Consider the following 21,735-nt stretch of genomic DNA (forward strand, 5'->3'; position numbering starts at 1 on the left):
AATTTCCAGGTTGCCATTTTACCTGCAGCTTCTGTATCTGGTGTTCCCCTCTTGCTCTCCGAGTCCAATTGTGGAGTTGAGGAGGTCTTTCCATCGTCTATGCTAGGCTGAAAAGTATATAAAAATTAATGAAAACATACAAAAGACAAACCGACAATAACAAGATGAGATTCATGTGCAGCTACGAAACATGCAAAAATTATTCAAAGGGTAGGGAAAGAAAAATTATTTATTTCATTAGTCTTCAATACTATCTTAAATAAGGCAGACCCCTTCATATCAATGTTTAGCTTTCAAGAAGTGTAGTGACATAACATGGGTTACTAACCAAACCAGTACCGTATATATACTCGTGTATAAGCCGAGTTTTTCAGCACAAAAAATGTTCTGAAAATCCTCAACTCGGCTTATACACGAGTCAATATACACGAGTCAATACTTAAAAAAAAAAAAAATTATATACTCACCCTCCGGCAGCCCCGATGCAAAGCGCTGCTCCCCCGATGTCAGCGTGGGTCCTCTTATGTCCTCTTATGTCTTCTTCTGTCTTATTTCTTCGTTAACATCCTGCTGCCGCCGCCATGTTTTTCTCTCGGGGGGCTCATAGTATGACGTCAGCATCGGCCGCGTCATGCTATGCGCCTGCCGGCCGGGAAGGGTTTAGCGGCACAAAGCAGGATGTTAACGAAGGCAGAAGACAGGCGCGGAAGCCAGAAGAGGAGCCATGCTGACACCGAGGGCGCAGCGCTGCACATCGGGGCCATCAGAGGGTGAGTATATACGTTTATTTAGTGCTGGGCTGGCTGTATACTACACGGGGCAGGCTGGGCTCGCTGTATACTACACAGCGCAGGCTGGGCTCGCTGTATACTACACAGCGCAAGCTGGGCTGGCTGTATACTACACAGGGCAAGCTGGGCTGGTTGTATACTACAGGGGGCAGGCTGGGCTGGCTGTATACTACACAGGGCAAGCTGGGCTGGTTGTATACTACAGGGGGCAGGCTGGGCTGGCTGTATACTACTGGGGGGCAGGTTGGGCTGGCTGTATACTACAGGGGGTGGGCTGGGCTGGCTGTATACTACAGGGGGCGGGCTGGGCTGGCTGTATACTACAGGGGGCAGGCTGGGCTGGCTGTATACTACTGGGGGCAGGCTGGGCTGGCTGTATACTACTGGGGCAGACTGGCTGTATACTACTGGGGGCAGGCTGGGCTGGCTGTATACTACTGGTGGCAGGCTGGTTGTATACTCTGGGGCAGGCTGGATGTATACTACTGGGGGCAGGCTGGCTGTATACTACTGGAGGCAGGCTGGCTGTATACTACTGGGGACTTGCTGATTATATACTATTTTGGGCTTGCTGGCTATATACTGGAGGGGTCTGTCATCAATGTATTTCCCACCCTCGGCTTATACTCGAGTCAATATGTTTTCCCAGTTTTTGGTGGTAAAATTAGGGGTCTCGGCTTATACTCGGGTCAGCTTATACCCGAGTATATACGGTAAGTCTTTTCCACAAGGAATAGAAACTCAACTGAAGACTAGACTGTTTTAATATCATTGCACTAATAATAATCTTTATTTATATAGCGCCATCAAATTCCCTCGCGCTTTACAAATCATAGGGGACATATACAAATATGATATTACATTACAGAGTACAAACATTCATATGGAACAATAGGAGTGAGGGCCCTGCTTGCTTTTAATACGGTACTAGTTTGGCTAGTTTTTGACATACGTCAGGAAAAGATTCAGTCCCTTTTAAAAAATTTTGAAATAGATATAGAGAGTTGTCTTATTTAGGGTAGTACTGGAGGAAAAGTTGTCCTTTTCCCACCCTGGAAATCTTATTTGCATTTTCTTTACTCTGAATCCCCAGTGGAGGATACATGGGCTTTAAGTAAAAGTTGGCAAAGGCAATCTCCAAAAAAATAATCAATGGAAATCAAATTTATTAACCAATGGAGGTCTGGATTTGGAGTCTTACACAAAATTTAAGTGGAAAAACACACTACAGGCTGATGATTTGATGATATGTCTTTAAAACAGGTCAAAATTAGGCTAAGTATTGTGTGTGGCCTCCATGACCTCTCTATAATGCCATGATGAGGCACTCTCCTGATGAGGTTGCAAATGGTCTCCTGAGGGATCTCCTCCCAGACCTGGACTAAAGCATCTGCCAACTGCTGGACAGTCTATTGCGCTCAATCAGATTCAGGTCTGGGGAAAGAGCGGGCCAGTCCATAGCGTCAATGCCTTCATCTTGCAAGAACTGCTGACACACTCCAGCCACATGAGGTCTAACATTGTCCTGCATTAGGAGGAATCCAGGGGCAACCGCACCAGCATATTGTCTCAAGAGGGGTCTCAAGCTAGTCAAGTCAAGCTACCTCTGGCGAGCACATGAAGGGCTGTGCAGCCCTCCAAAGAAATGCCACCCCACACCATTACTGACCCACTGCCAAACCTGTCATGTTGAAGGACATTGCAGGTGACAGATCGCTCTACACAATGTTTCCAGGTTATAATGTACTGACATCTCCTCTATTTATATCTACTTCTGTGTTCGGCTCAAAAGCTGCCACTCCATACACTGAAGGTGGCAGTCAAACGTAGTCAATGTTGTTCATACCTGTAGCAGTAGTTCCCTGAGACGTTGAAGTTGAGATTCAAGTTGCTTGTTGTGGTCCTCTAATATCTGCATACGAGTCTCTAAACGATTTTTGTGATGACGCAATATGCGTGCTTCACTTAACAATTCTTCACTTTGTATGTCACCACCGCCACTGCCCCCAGAATCAGGTGACACTTCCCCAAATAAAGCAGCCTCTCCAACCTCAGCATGCTGCCATTTCAATCGTTTTAATTCTCCCTGAAGAATTCTGGAAAGACAAAGATTTGATGAATGCCATAATACATAACTAAATCAACAACAAACAGTAAACACAACATTTCCTAAGTTGTATGAACTCTATTGCTTAACCCCTTTGGGACTTGGCCTATTTTGGCCTTTCGGACATGACCCCATTTTTCAATTCTGTCCTGTGTCACTATAACTGGTTATAGCTTTGAAACGCTATGAGATATCTAGGGGATTTTGAGACTGTTTTCTCGTGACACATTGTACTTCAAATTAGTTTAAAAATTTGGATGATATCTTTTGTGTTTAGTTATGGAAAAAAAATGAAATAGGCAAAAATTTGGAAAAATTCTTTATCTTTTAAGTTCTAAATTCTCTACTTTTGATGCAGATAGTCATAGCACCCAAATAAATTCATTACTTACATTAAGTGTCAGCTTTATGTTGGCATGGTTTTTAAGATTCCACATATTTTACTAGAATGTTACTAGAATGTTATAAGACTAGAATTTAGGTACCATTTTTCAAATTGTTTTTGAAAATCACCAAAAACCGTAGTTAGAGGGACTTGCTCAACTTTTAATTGACTGTGAGAGGCCTAAATAATATACCCAATTATGGAAACTTCACCCCTCAACGTATGAAAAAGCATGAAGTTTGTTAACCCTTTAGGTGTTTTTAGTGTTAAAACAAAATGGAGGTGTGGTCTACCAATTGTAATATTTTTTGACAATATACTCATTTTGAGTGGAAAATTAAACATTTGCAATGGATTAAATGAAAAAAGGCTCCACAAAGTTTGATACCCAATTTCTCCCGAGGGAGTGGGGGTGTTTGGGGTCGTTAGCCATACCATAAAAATAGTATATTATTTTTATTCTATGGGTCGCCACAATCACGAAAATACCTCATTTATATATGTTTGTTTTATTTATACCCCATTTTTACTGAATAAAAAATAATTTGGCGTTAATTTTAGCATCACCAACTTTCATATGCATAACTTTTTTATTTTTCGGCTGACAAATCTGGTTAAGGGCTTATTTTTTGCGAGAAGTTTTGTTCTTTTTAGTGGTCTTATTTTAGAGTGCATAACATTTTTAATCACTTTTTAAAACCTTTTGTCCAATGGATATTAATTAAAAATTATCTTTTTTTCGGAGTGTTTTTTGGAGTTATTATTGGACCCGCACAGTGAACCCCGTAAAAAAACAATTCTGTTTTATTATGCAGATTGTCATGGACGGAGCAATACCAAATATGTGGGAGTTTTGTGTATTTTATTAAATTTTACTGAATAAAAACTAATTTGGAGAAAATCTTATTTTAAAGGGAACCTGTCACCAGGAGACCCATTTTTAGCACTCCCCCAGTCCCCACAGAGCATAGTACATACACTGCCAAAGTGTTTTTGTATTAAAAATTGCTTTTACAGAAAAAAATGTATGTCATATTGTACCTTTCATTAGCATCTGTTGTGTGACTAGGCAGTTGCCTATTGGGAGGGGCTGGAAAGGAGCAGTTCCCCCCCTCCCTTGGGAAATTGCTTCTCCATGTGACCTTTTCAAATATATGAAAACACCCATCACTGGGCTTAGCAACGCCCCCTGCTCCTCTACAGCCAATCCCGAATGTGGGGAGTTATTCATATATTTGAAAAGGTCACATGTTTCCCAAGGGTGGGGGGGGGACTGCTCCTTTCCAACCCCTCCAAATTGGCAACTGCCTAGTCACACAGCAGATGCTAATGAAAGGTACAATATAACATATCTTTTTTTCTGAAAAAAACTATTTTCATACAAAAACACTTTGGCAGTGTATGTACTATGCTCTGTGGGGAGTGTTAAAAATGAGTCTCCTGGTGACAGGTTCCCTTTAACATCCCCATCTTTTCATATGCATAATTTTTTTAATTTTTTGTCTGACAAATCTGGCTAAGGGATTATTTTTTTGCGAGAAGCGCTGTACTTTTTAGTGGTCTTATTTTAGAGTGTGAAACTTTTTTTTATCACTTTTTAGAGCTTTTTTTAAAAGGTATTAATTAAAAATTATCTTTTATTGGAGTGTTTATTTGTGGTTTAATCCCCCCAGAGTTTACCATGCAGGTCCAATAACAATTCTGTTTTAGTGTACAGATTATTACAGATGTGGCAATACCAAATATATGTGTTTGTGTTTTTTGTACTTTATTAAGTGTTTTTATGGGAAAGTGACATGTTAGGGGGTTATAGTTTTATTTATTTTTTATTTATTCTCATGTTTAAACTTTAGTGTTTTTCACTTTTTTTTACTTTTACAAACTTGAACTTGAACCAGTGATGCTCGGATCGCTGGTTCAAGTCCAATACACTGTTCTACAATACTTATTCATTGTAGATCAGTGTAAACTGTCTGAGCATTGGCAGACCTCGGGGCTGCCCGGAAGAGGATCGGATCCCCCGGCACGGGGGTCCGATCCATAGGGGGAACTCCCTTACACGCCGCGGTCATGCTTACAATCAGAGTTGGCACCGATCACGGGTGTTAGCTGTGATATACAGCTGACAGCCGCTGCTTCTGGTGCCAGCCGTTCGTGAGCCGGTGCCAGACACGGGATGTTATAACATGTCGTCGTGCGGGAAGTATCTTCCCACAGGGACGTACTATAACTTTCTGGTGTGCGTAGGGGTTAAAGCCCAACTGTAATTTTACTTCACAGATCAATAGCTCTTGGAATGTACAACAACTTTGCCTTTTATCTTGATTACCTATTTGCAGCAGTTTATCTGCTATCCGCTTCAGCTTAGATTGGCTCGTGCACTAGGTACTCTGTGTCTGTGCATAACACAGCTCAGTGGGGGAGATTTATCATCAAGTTTTTTTATGTAAAACTGTTCTAGTTGCGCATGAAAACCAATAAGAGCTCAGCTTTAATTTTATAGGCAGCTGTGGGAAAACAAAAGCTGAGGTCTGATTGGTTGCCATGGGCAACTAGAAAATTTCTGCTCTAAGAGACTTATGATAAATCTCCTCCAGTGCTGTGGATATAGATGTCTCCTACACAGAACAGTGAGGCACAGGATCTCCTCTACAGAACTTTCTCTGTCTCTTCAGCTCAAGATGCACCACATCGCCCACCTTGTGTCCAGCATTTTAAGTACTGTGCAGAGAAGCTATTAACCCTTATTCTCACATTATTATTGTAACTGTTTCACTTGTGATTTCTACTACTTATTACATGCTCCATTCTCCTACATGTGTTGGAAGCTGCCAGGCTAGTCACTATAAACATCTTCTACATACACTATGCAGTGTTGAGTAGATTTACGTGTAGGAATCTCACTGGATTAGATGCTATTTAATAAGGTATCAAGGGATCTGTGGGCAGAGTGAATCAGGACAGATGCAGGAAGGGTTAATATATATATATATATATATATATATATATGCATTGTTCTGTTTGTTTTAAAGGGGGAATCACATATAACAAATTGGTGAAATAACTTTGGAGTTATGCTTTAAGTATTTTTGGAAACAATTTGGTATTCTAATTCCCTATTGCCATCAAATTAGTATACTGGCATAGTACACCAGATATGACTGGGAGACTCTGAACAGAAAATGTTACCTAGCCCAGAATTTAATTAGACAGCTAGTATCTCACAGCCATGTAAACAGTAAACTAAACTAACTTAAAGGTGGATTTCCATCTTGGCATTCACATTTAATTTAATTCAGCTGCCATATACATACATTTCTTCATATGGATGTTATTAATGTACCTGTGTGAAGATAATTTCCGCTAAATATAGCAGTGCTAAAAACAAGATAGCTGTCTTTGGATAAGACCGCCCCCACACCCTGGCACTGGTAGCCAGAAATGCGCTACTGAGCCATGCCTGAACACCTGGATTCAGCGTGGGACAGGCAGTAACCACCAGTCATTTAATGTAAAATCAGTTTGTTTTCTTTAGATATGACCACCATCCAATTACTTCCATTTATTACATCCAATAAAAGAAATGTATATATATAGCAGTAAATTTAATGTAAATTTCTTGGATGAGAATATCCCTTTAATGTCTATACCATATTTCAATTGTATCTCAATCATCAATTTCAATCTATGAAGGGTTAAAATTATATGCTTCCCTATTGCAGATCCAGACCAACAAAAGTTAAAAAGAAACAGCTGCAGTCATTGTGGTTTCTCCGCGTTCCTCATGCTCAATGTTAGGTGGCTGCTTAAGCCCGCCACATTTGTGTTCTCCCAGCAACCTCCAGCCTGTTAGAAATATTACGCAAAAATTTGCTGAAATGCAGGTCACCAACAAATCTTGTCATTACATGCTCATTACCAAGGTGGATTACTTGTGCCGGGTAAGAAAGAGCACTAGAATAGAGCACAGAATTTTAATGTCTTAAAACTATCATGTGACCTTCATGGGTATATAGCAGCCTATATGACTCTTTAAATCACATCAATTCAAAAAATATTTGTTAGTGATCCACTAAGCCCTATTACAATTCTTCTATCTGCTTGATGCCATTTGCAGTCCTTTTACATGCAAGGTGAGAAGCTAAAATTCTGTTTTTCTTTGATGCAAGTTGATGCCTACGTACTACTTGGCTTCTCAACTGCTAAATACATACTGGTAGATTGACCTGAATATGGGCAAAACTGCAATATCCCTAGTGGGACACTGATGGGGCCTCACTAAGGCTAAGTTTTCATTTGTGCTGTTAGAAGCAGCACTTTTTTTTACCTGGAAAAGCCTTTTGCAGACCACTTCTTTAAGTGTCCAATATGCCTTTCATAGGGCTTCTGTTATTTAACTGTTCTGCTTCAATATACACTGTGGCCAATCCTTGTTTGTCCCATTTAAAGGGAACCCGTCATCAGAAATTGGCCTCAAAAAACCCTACCAGTATGTTGTCAAGCAATTGAGCAACTTCTAGATTATATTTCTTTGATGGCCCATCATGGTGGCATCATCCAGAAAATCAACTTTGAAGGGACATGAAAATAGGTTTTATGAAGTCAAGAAGGCATAGAGTTTAATACTGGATGAAGTCAAGCTTTCCTTGCCTTAGAATGCCCCCCTCACTGTAATTGATGGTCCTGCATCCAGGGACATTAATGACAAGATCTCCTGAAGTCTCCTTACTATGAAGTCAATCACATGGGAGGAGATGTTCAAAGCCAGGGAGAGCTTGACTTCAGTATTAAACCCTCTACCTCCCTGACTTTATACAGCCAATTAATATTTCACTTCAAAGTTGATTTTCTGGATGATGCCACAAAGCTGGGCCATGAAAAAAACATGATCTAGAAACTGTATAGCTAGTTGACAACATGCAGGTAGTAGTTTATTAGTTCAATTTCTGATGACAGGTTCCATTTAAGAGTTTTTGCCAGAGTTAGTTCCATAGACAAGGGTTGGACTTAAGTTTCAGGGGCTACTTCTCTAATACTGGGGTGGCCCAGGCTTTTAATCTCTGAGAGTAGTTTCCATGTCATATGGGGTGAATTCAAATTCATAACACAATTTTATTTCCAAACTGGTGTGCTTTACATATTACAGGTCAGAACTGACCTAATTTCTCTGCATGCAGTTTTACTTCAGAAGTATCCATACTTTTATGTATCATAGATAACACAGCCCAAGAAAATATTTTAGGTAATTTTTTTCCCGATTTTCTTCCACAATTTTATGAAAAAATACTTGAGGCATTTCTTTCCCCATTTTTCTCTTCATTTAGTTTTCGAGCAGAGGTTTCATTGGGCGGCAAGCATGTCTGAATATGTGAGTATAAGCGCAAGTATATTTAGAGTGTTCACCGTTTTCATATTTGCTTTTATAATCGTTGTACATATTAATGTAAGTTAATAAGTAAAATGATAATACCTGTTTTCATGCTCCAACTGGGCGAGTACTTTCTCTAACTCCCCTTGTTCTTCCTCTGGATTAAAGCCTCCTATTGTCTGTGTAGCAGAACATGGATCCCGATCTGTAATAGGGCTAGAGTGGCGCAGTAGATATTGATCCTCATCACTTGTTTAATAAAAGAAAATATAAGAGAAAAAAAATGGATCAATAAATATAAAGTCCAATCATGACTTTATCAACTAAAGAGTACCATAATCATAATGATATCCATAAGCTGCAAAATTTGAGCTGGAGATATGTTAGAAAAAGGACTTTTTTTGTCTGCATATTGTAACGGAAGAACAACAGACCATTTGGAAAACAATAGGTGTATGTTATGCATTCCAAAGGGTTTCTGTAATTGAACTGCTCTGTACACAAGGATTGGGGCTTTTACAATTTACTGTATCTTGTAAAAGAAATGGAGAGAAATCAGGCACTGTGAAGATCCATATAAAAGCATAGTTCCTTTATTCAAAATCCATTAAAATAGGTTGTGTCAAACAACCAAGCATCCCATACCTACTTGTTTTTATTAGGTAGAACAAAAGTTTAAAACAACGGGAGTGTTAAAATGGGGACTTAAATTGTTTGTATGACGTATGTCATTTTTAGAATATTGCATCTTCCTAGGGAACTATGAAGATCTGATGAGATAAACAACTATGAGCACCCAGTGTCTCTCTCTGAGGGAGAAAGAATCAGATTATAGGAATTATCTCTGCTAGAATGCGTAATGAGAGTCCTAAGTTACTGTTGCTGCTGATCTTCTTTTTGTTTTTTAGGAGTACTTGTTGCAGAGGCACCATTTGTATTTTTAATAATTATAATAATAATTCCTTTATTTATATAGCGCACACAGATTACACAGTACTGCACAAAGCATGTCAAATCAGTCCATGTCCCCATGAGGCTAACAATCTAATCAACTGACCAGCATGTTTTGGAGTGTAAGAGGAAACCAGAGGAAACCCACGCAAACACGTAGAGAACATGCAAACTCTTTGCAGTTGTTGACCTGAGTGGGAATCGAACCCAGGACCCCAGCGCTGCAAGGCAGAAGCGCTACTCACTCAGCCACCATGCCGCCCGTATTTTTTAATTGTATGTTAGAAATGTGTTTTTGTGTACTTTTATCTTTTGTGTTATCTCGGATGTTCCAACAGATGAACAACTATGTGTGCAGGAATTATCTTTACTATAGAATCCGGAATCAAAGCTTTAAGTACTGTTAGTACTGTTGTTGCCGAGTACTGGTGCTGCTGATTTTCTCTTTGGTTTTGGGAGTATTTTACACAGATGTGTAATCTGTAAAGACATTATTTTATTTGTTTTATTTGGTTTTTACCAGTCATAATAAAATAGTTTATTTTACATTGACTATCTGGATCGGTAAGAGCCCTTGAAATAGTCCCATTTTCTGCTGAATCCGCAAGGACGGAGGTGAATGCCTTTTGTAAACTTGATACACTTTGGTATCCGGTACTTTAATCACCAGCGTGGACTAGGCAGCACCCGATATACATTCTAACAGTGTTGTGCCTACATGCACAACTAATGAAGGTGAGCACATTACCTTACCAGTAAGGACACAATTGGGGTACCCCAAAATTTATTGCACCAGGAAGCGCTTGTTTTTATCTTCTATCTAGTACCAGTATTATGACAGGTGTCTAGTCCAATAAAAGCCAGTATAAAATATTATGATAAATTTTATTGTTTGTATTAATAAATCTGGCACACTGTGAGTAAGAACAGGTCGGATCTTACCCCTACTTGTGGGTGATTTGGGAGCCAGTAGTCTCTCTTTATTAATGCATATGTGTTTTGATATAAATAGCTAACTACTCACAGACTGTCATCAGGAGAAAGGCTATCAGTGAAGAAGGAGCAGTTCTGATTTTCCATCTCGGCAAGTCTACAAAAAGAAAAGAGGATATAATCTGTGATATCAAAAACATGAAGAATTACGTATGTAGAAAAAGGCCTTGAATGAAGAACAAAGGCTACAAGTATTCCCTACTCTCTCCTTTAGTCAACCATTACCATTACATACCCCCTCAGTAAAAAATGAGCCACCCACGGCTAGGCTATGGACCTGTCGGTATGTAACTGGATCTGTCATGTACAGACTCCAGGACGTCTAGCTATCTGCAGCAAAGCCTGGAAAAGGTTAGAAACAGATGTAGTTTACCCATAAAAAGTGGCCAGGTGGCTCTGTTGTGGCAGCCTAGTTGCAGGGACACAATGCACTCATGAGACCATCTTTAAGATATTTGTCACCCATAGGGACATAGTATAAACTCCTCCCACCTAGATCCGACCACATGCCCAGACAAAATGGCAAGCTCTCCAGAATGGTAGAAAAAACTCCTCCCATCTTAAGCCTGATCACATGACCCAATCACATCGTCTAACCACGTGATTCAATCACATGATATATAGTACAAAATACAGATTGAAGATAGCAAATATACTGCATGAATATGCAAAAACCAGTGACATACATACCAGTTTATATCAGAAAGGTGTATCAAAATAGCATATCAGAAAAGTATATTCATTACTCACTCTTCATTGAATCTTAGTTACAAATTGGTTAGCAGTGGTGAGTATATATAGCATGTGTACATAGCACCCTAGCACATGTTTTCAGCGTGCATCCCGGCTTCACAGTTTTTTGCCTGGCGTCCCACGTCAGTCTGTGTGAGTTCCTGGTTTTTGTCTTTTTAACTTTCTTAAAGCATCATATGTCATACAACATCTTATGAGGGACATAAGGCCAATCTTTATAGTTTGATGTTGTTTTGCAATGGGGTAATTCAGGCAAACTCGATATAGTGACGATCATCCAAACGCGTACTGAAGTGCCAAAACTACCGAGGCTGCACGAGGACTTTCAGGAGCAATTGGTGGTGCTACATAGGTACACCAGTTGGGTAAAAGTCGAGGCCAGTCAGGTGGTAAAATTTTCCCATGTAGACATGTACGTTTTATCTCTGTCCACGGGGGATCTGCCCCACTGTTAAATGGATATGACTTTTTCCAGTTGAAATGATTGAGAAAGAGTTAACATTTGTTATGGAAAGGGACTCAGATTCATAAACTGAAGCAATGCTGGATGGCATCTAAATCATATGACCTCCAAGACAACATAATCTCTAACATGGCCTTAAAGAGGGTACATCATGTTCCTCTGGAGCCTCATCTATATATATCTCTTGTTAATTTCATCTATGTAACTGTGTATATCCAGAAACATGACCAGATGAGGATAAGCCAATCACAACCAAGCAGAGTACCTAAAAAGACTTGTTTCTCTTAAACTAGATAAATACCTTGTAGTTCAATAACAAATAAGAGATCATTGGCATAGAGACAATCTCTGTCATGTTGATTTCTCCAAGCTGTACATACTGATATGGAACTGGATTCAACTCAAGGCCTAGTGAGCTGAAAATTACATGCACAACAAGATAGGGCATCTGCATTTTTGATGTTGAAGCTGAAGTTGACCTACAGCCTACAGCTGCCCCATTACTTGCTCATTTATAGGCGGACATGGACTGGCGCCTCTGGTGGTGGAAGCTATCAGGGGTTTAAGGTAAGTCTTTTTAACTGGCTAACACTTAGTCCCAGCATTAGTAATTGTTGCCGTCCCCTTGACAATCATCAATGTGTATCTGATAATACATGCATCTAAAACACATTAAAAAAATAAATATATATTAAACTCACCTCCACCTGGGTTCATAACAGCTCTCTTCTGCTGGGGTTATGAGGAGAGGCATTTACTGCTAGTGATTAGGGCAGCATCAACTCTAACACAGCCCTGGATATCCACTGTTAAATATAGAGATCTCTGTGGCACCTACAAAAACTATCATTAGGTGATATTGAAGGAGAGATTTTCCTCCTTAAAACTACACCATAACTGTGTTTCTAGGTTCCACTTTTCAGATAATATCACTGTTTGATGTCTGTCCTCCTCCAGCCTGTCAGTTAAAGGCAGCATGGAGAAGGAGAATGTAGCTGCAGGAAAGAGGGAGCTAATAGATGCAATAGATGCCATTGTTAGACCTGAGATATTGGCGACAATAATTGGGTCCAAAGGCACAAAGTTACAAAAAATTCACAATGGAATTCAGGGTTTGATGACGTTATGATGATGTTACAAAAGATAAAGTAAGAATATATTTGAATCAAGAATATATGTTTTTTTCAACAAAAAAAGCATGGTGTATTAGGGAAAATCACAGAAATAAATCAAAAGCATGTTGAATAAATTCTCTAAAACAGATGCAGCAAACAAAATCAATGTTCATTTGTTTTTCATTCTTCATAAATGGTTAACACTACAGGAATTACCTACATACAAGATAGATTCTTTAGGTTTGTTCTTAGGCTGAATTTGTATGCAAGTCGGAACAGATATATTTTATAATTGTTGCTCCCAACAATTTTTTTTTCCTCTTGTGGAAGGTGATGGCGAAATGTACATTTGGATGCTCTGGCGGTGGTGGTCTTTTGATCCATTATAGTATGCAACCATTTGGGTATTATAGTGGTACTATATTGTTTACTTTGAGTGAGCTTACAGGCTTTGGTATGTGATTTGTGTATACTTACAAGTCCAGTGACTTGTATATATGGGTACATCATGTGAATATTGAAGTGTTGCACAGATCAATGTGTGTAAGATGATGAATACCAATCAGAAAACCCTATTCCTGTATAGATCCTAACACCAAAACAACAACAATAGTATCAATAGAGGTATACAGGACAAAAGTCAACCCATCACAGACCAAAACTGCTATTGGGAATAAAATATTACCAATCTTTATTACATACAATTACAGCAATCAAGGCAAATATTATAAAAAATACATTAAAATATTCCACAAAACACAAAAGAATGTAATGGTGGTCCAAGATGAGTCAATATAAATATATCTCCAATGTAATGACCTAGTATACAAGCCAAGTTTATGCAAATTCATATTACCCACCCGGGCGTGACATAATGCAAAACTGCAGGAGAGAGGCTTGACCACCACCACAGCACCCCGACGCACATTTCGCCGTCGCTTCTTCCTGGGGGTGTGCTGTGGTGTGGTAGGGACTGCATATATATACCAAATATAACACAATCATGTGACCCGATTTTAACCAATAAAGTTGTTGTGTACCTGAGTTGGAGCAGCATGGCAGGTGTATATGTTAGCGCATTGCCGCGGTCGTCATACCCGCATCCGTACACACGTGCACGACATCATGAACCGGAAGTCCGGGACCGCCGCCGAGACACGTGCAAGCACCGAAGCCCGTACTATCTTTAGGTCTAAATTTTAGTCCTGTGGCTATGTACGACGATTTTACGGCAATTAAGGATGTATACTTATTTGCACGCAAATTATTGTGGAAAAAGCATTTTGGTAAAAATGATGACTCTCACTCTGTTGTAGCCTCGGAAGACATGGAAACGCTCAGGATACTAGAATCACTACTACAGGAGCAGGAACAACAACAGGTGAGTGACTCTGCTCAATACAAATTCCCTGCAGAGATAAGACCTAGATCCACCATGTTTCCCCCCTTCTCAACAAGTCCAGAAGTGGAAATGTTTGTTAAAATGACCACAGCGGAGTTACGAAAATTGCCCCAACATCGTCGTTACGATAATTTAACTCCTGGACAAAGACAGGCCCTGAAAGAACTGAGGAATATGAAAGAAGTGGTATTCAAACCCACTGACAAAGGGGGCAACGTGGTGGTGTGGCCAATTGAAATGTACGAAACTGAGGCCTCTAGACAATTAAGACAGCAGGATTGCTATAGACAATTGTCAGGAAACCCGACTGAAGCCTTCAGTAAAGATCTAGGATATATATTAAATGTTGCATTTGAGAATAACATCATACCATTGAGAGTACGTCGGGGTTTGGAGGTGGAATGCCCCATTGTACCCACGCTGTATTTTCTTCCAAAGATACACAAGGATGCCAAGATACCACCTGGTCGCACGATAGTATCGGGTTGTGGCAGCCTGTGCGAACCAATATGCCGATTCGTGGACTTTTACCACAGTCCATGTGTGGAAGAATTGCCCTCATATATTCGTGATTCCACAGACATTTTAAAACGTCTGGAAGATGTGGTTCTGGAATCAGACATGTTCTTGGTTTCTTGTGATGTCGAAGGACTTTACACTTGCATTGACCATGAATTGGGGATTAAGGCTGTAAAATTCTTTCTGGAAATTCGAGATCTAGATGAAGATTTAGTTACCTTCCTCCTGACACTGATGAAGTTCATCCTCAATCACAACTATTTTCTCTTTAAAGAGAAAGGAGGGGGACTTGCAAAGGAGGGGGACTGCTATGGGGGCCACCTGTGCCCCCTCATATGCAAATTTGTTGCTAGGACACTGGGAAAGAAATGAAGTGCAGGAAGCCATGGACAGGGCCTCAGGGCAGGTGATCTCCTGGATGAGGTTTATTGACGATGTTCTGTTTATATTGCAAGGGACCAGGGAAGGTCTACATCGGTTTTTGGAAGATCTGAACTCCAATAATTTGAATATCCGTCTAACAAACAATGCCAGCCGAGAACATATTGAATTTTTGGATATTCGGATTGATGTATGGCAGGAGGGACATTTGAGGACAGCAATTTATCGTAAAGAAACATCAGTCAATGCTCTCCTACATGCAAATTCCTTTCACCCCTCTCATACAATCCGTTCCATTCCCACAGGTCAATTCTTGAGAGCAAGGAGAATTTGTGACACTCAGACGAATTTTGAAAAGGAATCGCTGATTTTAAAGGAACGGTTTAAGCAAAGAGGATATCGGGATTCAGATGTTCAAAGGGGATATTTGCGAGCTAAGTCATCTGATCGTAGATCCCTTCTGACCCAACAAAAGAGACGTCCACATGATAACAAGCTAAGAATTATTACACCTTATAATTCACAGTGGCAAGCGATGAATAAGATCTTTGAACGGTTCTGGCCAATACTTCTATCAGATCCTGAAATTGCAAAACATATAGCGAGTGTACCACAAATAACCTCCAAGAGAGCTGATACTATTGGGAACATGCTGGTGAGGAGTCACTATGCACCTCCCAAACCCAAAAATTATATCTTCGGGTCAAAAGCACCGGATTGGGGTTCGTTTCCCTGTGGACATTGTTCCATTTGTCCACAGATGGTAAAAACCAAAACATTTCAAGACTCTGGAGGAGAACGAAGTTTTAACATCGTACACTTTGTAAATTGCAGTACTACAGGTGTGGTCTACATTGTGTGCTGTCCCTGCGGGTTGAAATATGTGGGCATGACCACACGAGAATTGAGGGTCCGCATACAGGAACATCTGAAGGACATTAGAGCGGCAGGCAAACTTCCCCCCACGGACCTGGAAAAAATAGCAAAGCTGAAACCCATTCCTAAACATTTTTTGGAATATCATGAAAGCAGATGGCAGGATTTGCGTGCATATGGCATAGACAAGATCATTCTGGGAGCACGAGGGGGTGACACTTTCAAGAAACTTGAAAGGATTGAACTAAAGTGGATAGTCAAATTGGCCACCACATTTCCCTCTGGATTGAATGAGAAACTATCATTCTCTCCATATATTTAATCTTTACCCCACATCGCTGTTTTTTAATAGTCTGTTATTCCATTATTTTAAGTGTTCTGGTAGAGATAAGTATGTTGTTGTGCAACAACACAACAAGTATGTTGTTGTGGTGTAAATTTGGGCTACAAATAGTTACAACTTGGTTGCAGGGGTGATCTCTAGTCTATTTTTTTTTTTCTTTTCAAGGCGGATTTTCGTGGTGACGAGTTGCTGAACTTTATGGTGGATTTCGTTCTCCAACATTTGAGGCTCAAGTTGGACCATCATGCTCGCATCGCTTTTTTCCTTGGGGTGTCCTCCGTACTTTACAAATTATTACTTGGCCTCTTCTTTTGGCCCTTTTTATGAATTATATATTTCTATTTATTTAAATGATCGTACCTATTTTTGACACGTATCAGGTTTATCCATACGAGTTATAGACTCCCCATGGCATATCTCTATCGGCCATACAGTTCCATGTCACTTTATATTTAGCACTTTATACATATCACCAACGTATATAGTTATGCGATCTCTTTAGCATACTTAGCACTTTATGTACTGAACATCTATTAAACTCAATCTCCCATTCCAGTATCTTCAATGCACTTTATGTATAGATCATCTCCTAATTCTTTTAATATTAACTACATCTTTTCACTATTTTAATATACACTTCTAATTATGCACTATTAACATGCACTTCCTAATTAATTTAGTAGCACATAAGTACTTTAGCAATATCAATATAGCATTTATGGCCAGTGTCTCCCACAGACACTTATAAGTAGCAATATTTAATGTTTAACAAGGAAATTGTCATGTGTGCATTCAGCTCCTCAACGTTGTATTGTAGTGTTAACAGCTGTAGTAAGGCACAGTCTATTGTTGTTTTCTTTTTTTGGTTGAATTCACTATCAGCACTTTATTATAGCACTGTATGTAACGAATTTATGTAAAGAGGTATATAATACATAGATACTAGCTATATATATACACATTATTATTGTCACTAAATTGCGTACCTTCACATGTGCACAGGTCACTTTAGGGTTATTATAGATTACTGTATATTTGGGGTGAGCGAGATAATAGGCCATGGTTGTTCTATTTAATTTCTATATATAATGGTTACCATTAATAACACATTGTATTCTAGTATATATTCTTCATAGCTAGAATCCGACTTATGTTTGCATTATCACTGCAGACCGGGGGTGGTATCTGGTTAAACCCAGTACACAGCTTGCCCAAACTTTTGCCCTTACCTGACATGGCCAGTAACTGCGCATTGCTTCGGCGCATGCGCGTGTCTCGGCGGCGGCCCCGGAATTCCGCTCCCTGATGTTGCGCATGTGTGCACGTCATTCGTCTTCCGGAACTCCGGTTCCCGCCCCGGGATGCGGGTATGATGACCGCGGCAATGTGCTAACATATACACCTGTCATGCTGCTCCAACTCAGGTACACAACAACTTTATTGGTTAAAATCGGGTCACATGATTGTGTTATATTTGGTATATATATGCAGTCCCTACCACACCACAGCACACCCCCAGGAAGAAGCGACGGCGAAACGTTCGTCGGGGTGCTGTGGTGGTGGTCAAGCCTCTCTCCTGCAGTTTTGCATTATGTCACGCCCGGGTGGGTAATATGAATTTGCATGAACTTGGCTTGTATACTAGGTCATTACATTGGAGATATATTTATATTGACTCATCTTGGACCACCACCACATTCTTTTGTGTTTTGTGGAATATTTTAATGTATTTTTTATAATATTTGTCTTGATTGCTGTAACTGTATGTAATAAAGATTGGTAATATTTTATTCCCAATAGCAGTTTTGGTCTGTGATTATGGGTTGACTTTTGTCCTATATACCTCTATTGGTACTATTAATGTGTGTAAGATGTCCACCACCACATGGTTTTAGGTCATAGTGATCAAATGATTTTATTTTTTGCATTAATAAAGATGGTATATTATTAACAAAAAGTACAGCATTTAAATTGTGTTTTATTGCATTGGTTGAAGCTATTTGTAGGTATTCATGATGTAGCAATTGACAGAAATAGGTTTGTGGGTTCTAAGATTGAGTGTCAAGTGACAACTGGATTTACAAATTTTTACAATTTTTTACAAATCATTGGAAGAAGGAATATCAATCAAACTTTAATACAGCCACCTTACAGCTGATCATTGCAGTCTGGAACTAAAGTAAAGCATCATGGGCAGAGAGGTCTGGCTGTAACTAGGGGTCACCTGTACTTACAAATAAAATAAACAATAAGATAGAAAATTGAATTATAACAGATTGTTAATTTAATTATACAGACCTGCTAGCAAAGTGTTCTATTCTCGAATGTGTTTCAGCATGAGGAAGCATTGGGGAAGACAATGGCCTGCAACATAACAAAAGGAAAAACATCATATATAAGCATTAAAAGATATGATATGTTTTCACATGTTTCTATATAAATTCAATGGTCTGCCACATCCCAACATCCTCACAAGTGACACTTTTACGACTAATCAACTAGTTTCTACAGAAAAAGTTGGTGCGGTGTGAGAAAGTGAGTGGTGTCGTGTGGAATAACCGCTATCTGTCCTACAGGCAGATAAAAAGCACATGGTAAAAGCCCTGGATTTGTCTGCAGTAACCCAAGGGTTATTGCAGACATGTGGTAAGCAGGAGCAGTTTGTTTGGTCCATGTTGGCCTAGGTAGCATAGACACCTTAGTAATGTCCGTACTGGGCCTGCTTATTATGGAGTAGGGGTAGGCTGGTAGTAGGACTCCTACTCCATCTGGGCTTCGGTCCTGGGTTTCTGTATAGCCCACAGGTGCGGGTCACAGACCTCCTTAGACTGCAGGCCAGAAGCAGTAGGTGAGGCACTACCTGGAGCGCTGAAGGCTGGACCGTGTTCACACAGCAAAGGTAACTGAGTCCCTCCTGATATTCTGCTGGCCAAGAGCGTGTTCCAGGCAGCCTGGTACATGTATAGTTAGGTGCTGTTATTGTATTAGGCAGTGCTCAGCTGAGCAGAGTTTATTTTTTATTTTGTACGTGCCTAAGCCAAGGCTGAATATGTGTTTTGACAAAGAAGTGTGAACAAATACTTGATTTTGGACTTTAACCCTGCGTGTGTCCCTGCTTCCTGCACTGCTACAAGGCATCTACCAGAGCAATTCCCCACAGCGCCAAAAATAATGCATACCAGGAAGATTTATCATACCCCAGTATTTGTACACCAACGTATGATAAAGACTGGTGCTGCCGGATATATCAGTACACTCTGGCCTACTCTGCCCCCCAGCTGCTTCCCCTTTCTCACCACTTCTTATCCATTTGGGGAATAATGGCAATTTCTAGTAGCTCGCCAGAAAACTGGCATACAAGTGTTCCCCAATCTGCCTGAATTTTGATGCAGCTTTCTGCCGTAAAATAAGCTAACTAATAGAAGGCACAACGTTTGAATAGACAGTCTTAAACTACACCATACTTATCATCAAGCATCAGACACCATATTAAACATGGCGCAGCATAAAACTCTAATCTAACCTAACTCTGTACTGTCTTACGTTATGACATTTTTGATATATCTGGCCCTGTGTATCAACAAATTTTCCAGGGACAAATTTCATGTTTTCCTAGAACGTGTTAATTTAGAAAAAAATGCATTTTTTTAATCTCCTATGAAAATGAGTTATTTGGTGCAGCAAGGTCAGGGCTGTGGCTAAATGGAAAAACAAAACTTTGTCTCAAGTGCTACCATTAAGCAGACTGCTCCTTATAGTTCAATACTCAACTTTTTAGATGCCTTGTAATATGACTTGTGATAAATAGCCAGACCAATAAGTCTCTTCTTTAAAAATTGACCTATACACACGTTTCCATAAGGAGCCAAATATACAATGGTTCCAAAACAATGATTTCCACAGTTTGTTATGATCACTATCAGGGCACCATAGGTTCTGTTACACATTGTACATGTAATGGATGTGATTTAGAAGAACAACTCTGCTTCCCATTCAACTCAATTAAGCTACCAACACCCATTATTACATTCTATTGAATAGGAACACCAGGCACTGTAAAAGTTCACCCAGACACACAGATTGCAAGCATAAATAGGCTTACAGCTAGTGCATTAGGTATAATTTATTGGCTACCAAGGAGATTTCAGCACAAGGGAGGGGAGCTACATCAAGTTGCCAAGAAATCAACTGCTAGCTTAGCAGAGATGAGTAGTAGTGATGGGAATTCCGTCTCTTTTTAGTGAGATGGTTCCTTGGACTCTTCTATGGTGAGAGAGTTTCAGGTGGAGAGCTATCTATTTCCATTCCATTTTTAACCAGATTTTATTGAGTTAAAAAGGGAGTGGCTACCCTATAAGGGCGGGGTTAAGTGAGCCCTTGGCTCTCAGCCAAGAGCTGACACCTGTTGTTCACCTGGATGAGGTGGCTTGTTTATGAACAACACATTACTGTTGAGAAGCATGGCATAGGAGCAGATGAGTGGATTGCTAATTCAGCGAGGAGTGATGTGAGGGAAAAGTCCAAGAGTGTGATTAGTTAACGAAAGTGGCAAGTGCTTCTTAGGGCATGCCATTTATGTGGATGTGATAGGGTTCAGCCAGGCTCCAGATATGGTTTTGTAACTTTTAACAATTGATGTGAACAGGACATGTGCACATCATGTGGACATGTGAACTGGTTCTTTGATGTAAAATGACTGTAAAGATGAAACTCTAGTTAAGATAACTTACGTGTCAGTTACTTCAACTTCCAGTACAGATTGTACAGGTAGATAACCACGCTGGGGATGTCGACTGAAATAATGACGGGTCCTAAATTTATTCTTTAGAGTAGTTGCAAAATCTCTCACCTTCTCACCTGATGTTGTCTAAAAAAAAGTGGTACATAAGCACAAAAGCCAATCAATCCAATTTTAATAAATGCATTTATTATCACAATCAAAAGATAAGACCCCCCCAAAATTTCTGTAAGAACAAGAGCATAAGAAGCTAAAGAAAGGGGTGTACATAACAGCATGTAAGTGCGCTTGGCTTACAATCCTTGGTCCTGGTGGTAGATTTCCTCAAAAGTCTAAAACAAATATAAAATCTCTGCTACAAAGTTCAACTCAACTGTAGATTTTAGTACAGCTTTAGACACGGTGTTGCACGTGTGTCCTTCCTTTTCCCGGAATATGTCACTGTGCGCCATGTCTCTCTATGGAGAGTGTGTGGGGGGGGGGTGAGCGGCGATCACCTCCACCTCCTCTCCCTCTCGCGGACGTGTGCCCACCGTGCTATGGTACAACG

The 21,735-nt window shown here is 39.9% G+C and overlaps 1 protein-coding gene across 5 annotated transcripts in view; it reads right to left on the reverse strand.

Annotated features, from left to right (window-relative positions):
* DRP2 (dystrophin related protein 2) overlaps positions 1 to 21,735 on the reverse strand; it is a 206,713-nt gene that overhangs the window by 31,318 nt on the left and 153,660 nt on the right. For all 5 annotated transcript variants that reach the window (XM_072123744.1, XM_072123748.1, XM_072123746.1 and 2 more), the window contains exons 16-21: positions 21,178 to 21,314; positions 18,746 to 18,811; positions 10,627 to 10,692; positions 8,754 to 8,900; positions 2,638 to 2,887; positions 23 to 107 (exon numbers count right to left, since the gene is read on the reverse strand). In XM_072123744.1, the coding sequence (XP_071979845.1) occupies positions 23 to 107; positions 2,638 to 2,887; positions 8,754 to 8,900; positions 10,627 to 10,692; positions 18,746 to 18,811; positions 21,178 to 21,314 (751 nt within the window). The remainder of the gene's footprint in view (positions 1 to 22; positions 108 to 2,637; positions 2,888 to 8,753; positions 8,901 to 10,626; positions 10,693 to 18,745; positions 18,812 to 21,177; positions 21,315 to 21,735) is intronic.

Source organism: Engystomops pustulosus, chromosome 9 (assembly GCF_040894005.1).
Source record: "Engystomops pustulosus chromosome 9, aEngPut4.maternal, whole genome shotgun sequence".
Lineage (NCBI taxonomy): Eukaryota > Metazoa > Chordata > Amphibia > Anura > Leptodactylidae > Engystomops > Engystomops pustulosus.